Consider the following 10,729-nt stretch of genomic DNA (forward strand, 5'->3'; position numbering starts at 1 on the left):
AGGGAGCAGCCGTGTTATTCTGTATCCACAAAAAGAACAGGAGGACTTGTGGCACCTTAGAGACGAACAAATTCGTTTTCTCCATGCTATGGTTGGCGCTTTTCTAAATTGAACTACCTCAGTCTTTTTAACCTCTCCTCATACGGACGCTTGCCATCCCCCTCCTCAGCTTCGCTGCGCCATCCCCCTCCTCATCTTTGCTCTGACGTCCCCCTCTTCATCTTTGCCGTGCCGTGCCCCTCCTCATCTTCGCTGTGCCGTCCCCCTCCTCATCTTCGCTGTGCCATCCCCCTCCTCATCTTTGCTGCGCCGTCCCCCTCCTCATCTTCGCCGTGCCATCCCCCTCCTCATCTTCGCTGTGCCGTCCCCCTCCTTATCTTCGCTGCACCATCCCCCTCCTCAGCTTCGCTGCACCATCCCCCTCCTCATCTTTCCTGCGCCGTCCCCCTCCTCATCTTTGCTCTGACGTCCCCCTCCTCATCTTCGCTGTGCCGTCCCCCTCCTCATCTTCGCTGTGCCGTCCCCTTCCTCATCTTTGCTGTGCCCTCCCCCTCCTCATCTTCGCTGCGCCAACCCCCTCCTCATCTTCGCCGTGCCATCCCCCTCCTCATCTTTGCTCTGACGTCCCCCTCCTCATCTTCGCTGTGCCGTCCCCCTCCTCATCTTCGCTGTGCCATCCCCCTCCTCATCTTCGCCGTGCCATCCCCCTCCTCATCTTTGCTCTGACGTCCCCCTCCTCATCTTCGCTGTGCCGTCCCCTTCCTCATCTTCGCTGTGCCGTCCCCCTCCTCATCTTCGCTGTGCCATCCCCCTCCTCATCTTCGCTGTGCCATCCCCCTCCTCATCTTCGCCGTGCCGTCCCCCTCCTCATCTTCGCTGTGCCGTCCCCCTCCTCATCTTCGCTGTGCCATCCCCCTCCTCATCTTCGCCGTGCCATCCCCCTCCTCATCTTCGCTCTGATGTCCCCCTCCTCATCTTCGCTGTGCCGTCCCCCTCCTCATCTTCGCTGTGCCCTCCCCCTCCTCATCTTCGCTGTGCCCTCCCCCTCCTCATCTTCGCTGCGCCATCCCCTTCCTCATCTTCACTGCCCTTCTCTGAATCTTTTCCCATTCAAATATATCGTTTCTGAGCTGCAGCGACCAGAACTGCAGGCAGCATTCAAGCCCCAGGGATCTGGGGGTTTTTGCCGTAAAATGGCACAGCGCTTCCCCATCAGGTGTACGAAGTGAGGTGACCTGCATGTCTCTTCAACCTCCCAGCGCGTGCCGAAGGCCCTTGCTATTTCTCTCCCATGCACCCCATGCTGTTCGCACACGCAACTTGCAGCCTCACTTGTGTGTGTGGGCAGCGTGAGCTCCTCTTGTTCACACTTTCCTCGCCCATAGTGCAGAGCGTTACCTGGGAGCCTGTGCAGCGTGACAGCCCTGACCCCCACGCCGATGGGAGCAGAGCGCACTCCGCCCTGGGCGAGCGCGAGCCCTAAAGTCTGACCCAATCCTGCTGGGTGAATGCAGCCGGCTTTGGACCAGGGGCTCAGAGAGCAGAAGGCATTCTGTGCTGCTCCTTGCCGGAGGCAGGCTGTGCCTTGCACAAGCCCTCCTCTGAGTGTTTCTAGCCAAGGGCTGCAGCTCAACAAACAGGGCAAGGAAAGAATTATTCTGAAAATGTTCGTGGGGGCTGGTAATGGAGCTCCCTCTGGCCGTGTCTACGCTCCTGGTGAGACAAGAGCCTGGGGTTGGGCACAGACATCCTTACAAGTGTTGATGAAGCACCAAAAAGTATGGCAGGTGCCTTGCAACAGGGACAGCCAGTAAGGAGGGGCTAATGGGGCTGCCCCTGGGCCAGTAAACTCCCTCTCCTTTCTTGCTTCCTTCCTTCCCTTTCCCCTTGTTTCTAGCACCCAAGGGCGAGAACAGCGGGGGGAGGGGACCGGAGGTGATGCGGGGGGTCATAAATGACCTTTATTTTAGACTAAGGAAGAACATGAGAACGGCCACACTGGGTCAGACCAAAGGTCCATCTAGCCCTGTACCCTGTCTTCTGACAGGGGCCGATGCCAGGTGCCCCAGAGGGAATTAACAGAACAGGGAATCATCAAGTGATCCATCCCCTGTCTCTCATTCCCAGCTTCTGGAAGTTGGAGGTTTAGGTACCTCCAGAGCATGGGGTTGCAGCCCTGACCATCTTGGCTAATAGCCATGGATAGACCTATCCTCCATTACTCCGGAGGGCATTCAGCACCAAAAAATTAGAAATTCTGTGTGCAATATTTTAAATATTCTAACAAAATTCTGCAAAATTTGTTTGTCAAATAAATGTGGAGGCTCCAGCATGGCATTGGGGAGCACAGGCCACTAGCTGCACTGAGGTGGGAGATCCCTCTGCAGCTCCCCGCCCCGGCACATGGACTCAGCGGTGGGGGTGCACCCGACACTGACACAACGCGAGGACCAATCCTGCCCCAGAAACACCCAGGTCCTGCCCCTCAATGCCAGGTGTACCAGGTGTGAGCAGGCAGGCTCAGCCAGACAGGACCCAAGTGCAGAGGGGCTTAATGTGGGGGGGATCCAGGTGTGGGTTGAGAGGGTTCTTTGTGGGGCAATCTGGGTGCAGGTGGCTCAGAGCGGGATCTGGGTGCAGGGGCGGTCTGGATGCACAGGAGCTTACTCAGGGGTTATGGGTGCCACAGTAATGGGACTCTGCAGGAGGGTCCAGGTATGAAAAAGCATCAATTCATACCTCGAATGAGAGAGGGATGGACTGCGGCCCCAGCTCAGGAACATGCCGAGCACGGGGCACCCCTAGGGTTACAGGCGTGAGGGGGAGGGTGTGCGATGGCATATCCACTCCCCACGCGGCCTGAAGGGATTCAGCTGGCTGGGGGGCCAATTAACCACCTAGGAGGAGCCGGGACTAATTAGAGATGAGGCTCAGCTGGTCAGGAACCAGATTTAGGGGCCGGATTTAGGGGCAGGTGACCCAGGCTGGAGGGCCAGGTTTTGGTAGGGGGGTGCTGGGCTCAGGGTGCTGTTTTTGTGGTTAGCGACAAAAGGGAGAAGGAAATGTCTGAAGGAAAATGTCTCCGGTATTCCGTAGCTGGGTTCATGTTTCACCAGCCGCCCAGAATGTTCCGGACCTTTGCCAAATGTTGTGGAACCTTCCAGGAGAACAACGTTTTCCTCGAACCTCCTAGAACGTGACCAAAGAGCAAAGTGAAGTAAGAGCCCCGCTGCGATGATGTGAACTTTGTTTCATTGTGCAGGTGTGGAAGTGTTCCTGTGTTTTAAGACTCGAAGCCTGTAAGTCGCGCCTAATAAAGGACGTATTTAATGAGCTCGCTCGTTATGGTACCACTTGAAAATGCCCCTGGCCAGTCGTTGTCCTGCAGTTCCCCAGGGCAAAGGCGGGAAACGCCACCTTTTGAACGAAAGGACGAGGGTTAACAGTGTACAGCCGTCACCTGCTGGAACACGAGTTAATGCTGGTCCTCCCAATGTCGGTGCACAGAGCAATGTCTCGGTGTTTGTATATTTCAGGGATTTTTAACATTAAAAAGTTCCTATAAGCATAGAGGAAACTATTTTTTTATTTGCTTATATATGGCATGAATAAATACAGATTTACAGATTCTAGCCTGCAAATGTATCGTCTTATATGGCAGGGATAAACCATGTATGTGAACAATGCATTGAAGTCGTGAAATGGGCAACAAATGCAATAAAAAAAAGGTATTCAAAGGTTTAACAAATGAAGGGGGGAGCCACAGATGATCCTTGCCTGGGGTGCTATTCGATCTAGGGCCGGCCCTGGGAGCCCTGGAGCTGAGAGCAGAAGGCTGCTGCAGAGAGAGGCTGCAGGCGCTGTCAAGCAGCTACAGAGCTGGCACTCAGGGTGGCACCTGCAGGTGGGGGCAGCATGCTGAGCCCCCCGGCCACCCATCTGCCTAGGAGCCGGACATGCTGCTGCTTCCTAGGAGCCATGCGGAGCCGGGCAGGGAGCCTGCCTTAGCCCCTGCTGTGGCCAAACGGACTTTTAGTGGCCCGGTCAGCTGTGCCAAATGGAGCTGCCAGGGTCCCTTTGCAAATGGGTGTTCCAGTTGAAAACTGGACACCTGGCTTCCCCTGCCAGGCACTGGCAAAGTCGCAGTGCTAAGGGGTAGTGAAAGATGGTCAGTGGGTCCTGAGAGACTTTGAGGCATGCAACGTCCCCGGAAGGGGAAACCCACATTCTCCTGGGGGGGAGGGCCAAGCCACCAAGCGGGAGCAGTCAAGTCCCATGAGAGAGAAAGAGAGAGAGTGAGGGGTGCAACCACAGGAAGGGGTGTGGGCCTGGTCGAGCTAATCCCCAGACGTGGCCAGAAGGGAGCGCCCCTAGATGCGAGAAGAGCACCCTGTGACACGGTCTCAGAGAGGAAGAATGGTGTTGTGATGGCAGCTCTGGGCTGGGACTTGGGAGCCCTGGAGTCAATTCCTCGCTCTGCCACTGACTTCCTGTGTGACCTTGGGTGAGTCACTTAGCATCCCTGGAGCTCTGTTCCCCACCTGCAAACTGGGGGCAATGGGACTTCCTTGCTCCCACCCTTTGTTTAGATTGAGAGCTCTCTGGGGCAGGAGCTGCTCTCGCTGTATGTGTCCAGCCCAGTGCAGCAGCTCCCTGATCCCAGTTAGGGCTTGAAGGTGCTCCCCTGTTCCCCGTGTGGAATAACCGCCAGAGTCTGGGTGTTTGTGCTGGCGATGGGGAAAGCCATCAGGAATATCGTTCATACAAACATTGGGAAATCTCCCGTTTAAAGATCGCACCTGCATGAGGCTGAGATGGAAACTGGTGAGTCCCTGGGGCTCTCTGCTGGCTCGGAGCCCTCCTGGGATTCCCAGGGAGGCAGTATAAATATCCCTGTGTCTGAGCCCTGGTCAGTGTGCTTCTCACTGCCTGGAGCTCTCCACCCGGATCACAGGCCGAGATTCCTCAGCCCGGGCCGGAGCAGGAGCTTGGTGAGTCGTTTGGGATCGGGGCAGGCCTCCATTACTGGTGCATCCCTCTCTTTAGAAAGGTGCCCGTTGTGTGTCATCAGTGGGAACATTAGCATGCCAAGGACCCAGTCCAAGGGCACCTTCAACCTCCGCTGGTTTCAGTGGGAGCTGAGGGCACATAGGATCTTCCAGGATTGAGCCCACAGCCAAAGAACAGACAGTGAAAATATAGACTGGAATGCAATGCCTCACAGAGTGTGTTTTCTGCTTGCAACGAGCTGCAGTATTCTCATCGGGTATTGCAGCTGGGCGCAGTGAGCCCAGGAATGGAAACTAGGCATTCCCAGTTCTTGTCCCATCACCTGGCCTCTCCCTGGCCCGGATCTTGCAAAGGCATTCCACGGGAGAGGTCCCTGTAAGATGAAGGCCTGTGTTCATTTTTCCAGTGTACAAGAAAGAGATAATCCCTGCTGCACCTCCCCGTGGGGCTGATGCTGCTATGCTCTGCGAAGTGCTATTATTACAGATCATTCGTGTCCCATTCAGAGAGGGGAGGCATGTCTTGATTTCCCTTCCCGTCCCAAGAGCTCAGACGAGAGCAGGCCAGAATCACTAGCATTTCGTTATGCCAAGCTTCCAAATGATTCAGCTATAAAATGATAACGAACTTCAGGGCTTTAGATACTGAGGTGACAGTGCCTTAGAAATACTAAAGATGGTGGGTGGAGGGACAGGAAGACAGGGAGATAGAAACTATTGTTTATTTTCTATTTTCAGGGAAAGTGCAATTCTAACAGAGCAGCTGAATTCTCCACTCTGCAAATCATGCGTGCAAGGCTGAAGTGTGCTTTGTCTTCCCAGTGGGTCATATGGAAATACTGTGTGTAACTACTGCAAAGGGATATGAAATGTGGCTGTCTTCTTGTAACATCCCAGTTACCCTGGATCATAAACTGACCCAAGACATTCTCCCAAGGGTGGCTGCAACAACTCCAGTTTTCACCTTACTGCTTCAAGGAAATCTGTAAGCCTCAGATAACAAAGGGCCAGGTCATCAGCCAGTGTCACGGGACATAGCTCCATCGCCTTTGGTGGGGCCGTGGGGATTCCCCCAGCTGGGGATCTGGCCCCGTGTGACAACCGGACACGGTTTGGAAGGAGCCCTTTGTCACTTAAGCAGTGTGATGGAATAGGGTGAGAGGCAGGGCATTGGCAGCCAGGAGAAAATGCCACTAAGAGATACAGCGTCCAGGCTCCCAGCCAGGGAGATGCCAGTCGCCCAGGCAGGGTTTGTAATGCCATGTCTCTGCCTGGGACACCTGGCCAGTTCCTGACCCGGCAGACGGTGATGGGTATGGGTTGTCATTCGTACCTGAGGTTCCTGCTCCTCTGTTACCCTGGAGAGTCTTCTGGGCATCTCCGAGCTGGGGTTAGACTGTGACTCCATAACGTTTTGACTGACAATCTGCTACTTTGGGCCAGACTAATTAAAAGCACCAAAGAACAAACTGAAGCTACTACAAAGGTAGGAACAGAGGCATTGCCAGACTGGGTCAGACCAGGGTCTGTCCTGTCCAGCATCCCCCCCCTCCAGCAGTGAGCAGCACCAGGTGCTGCAGGGAAGGGGCAAGAAGCTCCCGAACTGGCAGATGTGGGATAACATGACACTTCTTCAGGGATCCTCCTGACTGGTAATAGTTGGCCATTGTTTTCAATGTGAAGCGTGAGGTTTAGGCTCTTTCAATACTTGGTTATTTAGCACTAACTCTTATGATTGACTTATTGATTAAAGATGAGGATTAGAACCTGCCTGCAGACTCCCTATATCAGGCGATGGCAAATCCATTCTGTGGAGAGGGCTGAATGTCATTGTTAACTACAGTCCATTGGCTGGGGTGTAGAGTTATCACAATGGATCTGCAATTGATATCAAAGGGAGTTGTCAAGGTTCCTCCCCCACTCTGAACTCTAGGGTACAGATGTGGGGACCCGCATGAAAACCTCCTAAGCTTACTTTTACCAGCTTAGGTTAAAACTTCCCTAAGGTACAAACTAATTTTATCCTTTGTCCTTGGAATAACCACTGCCACCACCAAACTCTAACTGGGTTTACTGGGAAACGTAGTTTGGACACGTCTTTCCCCCCAAAATCCTCCCAACCCTTGCACCCCACTTCCTGGGAAAGGTTTGGTAAAAATCCTCACCAATTTGCATAGGTGACCACAGACCCAAACCCTTGGATCTGAGAACAATGAAAAAGCATTCAGTTTTCTTACAAGAAGACTTTTAATAGAAATAGAAGTAAAGGAATCACCCCTGTAAAATCAGGATGGTAGATACCTTACAGGGTAATTAGATTCAAAACATAGAGAATCCCTCTAGGCAAAACCTTAAGTTACAAAAAAGACACACAGACAGGGACAGTCATTCTATTCAGCACAATTCTTTTCTCAGCCATTTAAAGAAATCATAATCTAACGCATAGCTAGCTAGATTACTTACTAAAAGTTCTAAGACTCCATTCCTGTTCTGTCCCCGGCAAAGCAGCATACCGACAGAGAGACACAGACCCTTTGTTTCTCTCCCTCCTCCCAGCTTTTGAAAGTATCTTGTCTCCTCATTGGTCATTTTGGTCAGGTGCCAGCGAGGTTACCTTTAGCTTCTTAACCCTTTACAGGTGAGAGGATTTTTCCTCTGACCAGGAGGGATTTTAAAGGGGTTTACCCTTCCCTTTATTTATGACAGGAGTGCTGCAGGGAGACCCAGGGTAGATGGATCTGAAAAGGACTCGGGGGTCATGGTGGATAATCAGCTCAACATGAGCTCCCAGTGTGTTGCTGGGGTCAAAAGGGGCTAATGTAATTCTTGGACGTATGAACAGGGGACCCTCAAGTATGAGTAGGGGTTTATATCCCCTGCAAAAGCGATGCATTTTTAAAAATGTTTACAGTTGTGTAATTCTGGTTGTTCTCCTCCTCCACCCAAATGTTCAATCCTTTAAAAAAAAAATCTGCTATGGTCTTTGTCCCAACAATATTTATGGCAAGAAGTTTGCCATAAATTATTTGCCATACATTATATTTATCTTATAAGTTTGCCATACATTATATTCATACTTTATAAGTATGAAAATAATGTAACTGGAATATGCTTCTGCAAAAGGTCTCTTGTAAGGTATCATGAAAAAGCTTATAATCTACGGAGTGTGGTCATCCTATTTGTATAAATGTATCACTCTTGTATCTGAAACTAGAAATATGAAATATAACTCTGAGGGCCTATTGTAATTATGCAAAGTGTGGGCCATTAATGGTGGTTGGGAATCTTGATGGCTCCCATCAGCCAGGATAATTGACCTTGGATGGCTCTGTTTGCAGGCAGGCCTCCCTGTGAGCCAGGCTGGGAGGAATGAACGCTTGGGTGTCTCACAGGACATGTGACCATGTCACCTGGGTGCTTTTCCATTTAGAACGGGGGTGGGGGCCCAGAGAGACAAAAGATTCCCGCCTTGTGCCAAAGCCATATAAGGGGGTGGAACCAAACAAAGGCGGCTGCACTCATGAGGAATCCCCTAGCTACCACCTGAGCGGGAACAAGTGCTGTACCAGCTACTTCCTGACCGGTCTCTGTCACATGGTACGTTTCTGTTCTTTACAGGTCTGAATGTAGCTCTTAGACTCAGGTTTGTATTGCATTCAAAGAAAGCACATTTTAGTTTCACATTATGTGAATCTTTGGCACTATTTCCTGAAAAAAACCTGTTTCTGGTGGCCGAGAGGGCCCTGCGCCTTGTGCAAGCTCTCGGCTGGGGGTGAGTTTCACTCTAGAATGTTAGTGAGAAGTGAGTGTGAATGGGGCATTACCCCAGCAAGTACTGACCTTGTCTTTGTTTCCAGCTTTGCCTAGCGTCCAAGCAGAACCCACAGCTCCTCATGTCTGCTCTCAACAGCACAAAATTCAGTCATCTCACATTCATTCTCATCGGCATCCCGGGCTTGGAGAACTGGCACACCTGGATCGCCATCCCCTTCTCTTTGATGTACATTGTTGCTCTCTTAGGGAACTGTGTTCTAATGTTCTTCATTGCAACAGAGCGCAGCCTCCAGGAGTCCATGTACTTTTTCCTCTCCATGTTGGCGGTCACCGATTTATTATTATCTACTTCTACAGTGCCGAAAATGCTGGCCATCTTCTGGTTTAGGGCCAAGGAAATTGCTTTCGAGTCCTGCCTCACCCAGATTTTCTTTGTTCACTTTGGGTTTGTTGCCGAGTCGGCTGTCCTGCTGGCCATGGCGTTTGATCGGTACGTAGCCATCTGCGACCCCCTGAGATACACGACTATCCTCACCAATGCGAAGACTGGGAAAATCGCTGTGGCCATAGTCATCAGAAGCTTTTGTATAATTGTCCCCGTGGTTTTTCTGCTTGAATGGCTGCCCTTCTGCGGAAGCAACGTCCTACCGCACTCATACTGCGAGCACATAGGGATGGCCAGACTGGCCTGTGCAGACATAACCGTCAATATCTGGTATGGCTTTGCAGTGCCGATTGTAACCGTTATACTAGATGTTGTGCTTATTGGCGTCTCTTATGCGCTGATCCTCAGGGCTGTCTTCAGGCTCCCCACCAAAGATGCCCGGCTCAAGGCTTTAAGCACCTGTGGCTCCCACGTCTGTATCATCATCTTGTTTTACACCCCAGCACTTTTCACAGTCCTAACCCATCGCTTTGGCCATCATATCCCCCGTCACATTCCCATCCTGCTGGCCGATCTCTATGTGCTCATCCCCCCCATGCTAAACCCCATTGTTTACGGGATGAAAACCAAGCAGATCCGGGTACAAGCGGGCTGCATGTTCTCGCAGAAGTGGAAATGGTGCCGAGTACCCCAGATGGGCTGCTAACTGAACAATGAAACTTACTCGTAGCTTCTTCCGCACGACAAGGAGGGTCCCTTGGCACCGAGAAATGGAAGTTAACACTTTAACTCCCTGTAGCAAAAGAGACAGTATCAGCTCCCGGGATGTGTCACTGCACACCCAGGGCCATGGCACTATGTGGGCTCGAGATCCATTTATTCGTAGCCTTCTGATCAATTTTAATGACATCCCCAGAAGAGGGAGGGTCTCACTAGTCTGAGGGGAAGGCCAAATGGGAGGTTAGTCCTTGTGCTGCCCACTTTATGCCAGACAGAGAGGCACAAGGATGCTGACAAGTGCGTTACGCTCACCTTGACGGGCACTGAAAATGTCTGCCTTTCCATGGAGCACTGCTGCCACTTCACATATGATGGAGGTGAAAAACCCATCCAGTTAAGGAATGGTTTTGGCCAGTTAGACAAAGAATCAATTTTGACTTCAATACTGTAGATATCTAGGGACATGGGAACCGCCGGGCTGGATCAGAGCCGTGGTCCATCCATCCAGTATCCTGTCTCTAGTAGCCAGTCCTGGCTGCTTCAGAGGAAACCCCACAGGAGTACAAACAGTTATCCTGTGTGTGGGAAAGTTTCTTCCTAAATCTCCTCAGTTAGTGGTTGACTTATGCCCGGAAGCAGGAAGGTTTTAGTCCCTGCTAAATATACATTTAACCCTCATTACTGTAAATTCGGTATTCTCATCTCTATTAATGCCCAAGTCTCTTTTGAATCCTGCTCAGCTCTTACCCGTTAATGGTATCTTGTGGCAGTGAGTACCAAAGGCGAATTGTGTTGTGTAAAAACAACAACCCCTCCTTCCACCTGTGACGTTGCACCCCAC

General features: G+C 51.6%; 1 protein-coding gene across 1 annotated transcript; it reads left to right on the forward strand.

Annotated features, from left to right (window-relative positions):
- The first annotated feature begins 8,902 nt into the window (after window positions 1–8,902).
- LOC102942203 (olfactory receptor 52B2) lies at window positions 8,903–9,874 on the forward strand. The gene has a single exon (XM_027832828.2). It carries the CDS (start codon window positions 8,903–8,905, stop codon window positions 9,872–9,874), a length of 972 nt encoding a protein of 323 aa, XP_027688629.2.
- The last annotated feature ends 855 nt before the right edge of the window (window positions 9,875–10,729 follow it).

The sequence above is a fragment of the Chelonia mydas genome, chromosome 1 (assembly GCF_015237465.2).
Source record: "Chelonia mydas isolate rCheMyd1 chromosome 1, rCheMyd1.pri.v2, whole genome shotgun sequence".
Lineage (NCBI taxonomy): Eukaryota > Metazoa > Chordata > Testudines > Cheloniidae > Chelonia > Chelonia mydas.

Coding starts and splice junctions, on each gene's coding strand:
- LOC102942203 (XM_027832828.2), top strand. CDS start 8,903: ATGTCTGCTCTCAACAGCACAAAATTCAGTCATCTCACATTCATTCTC.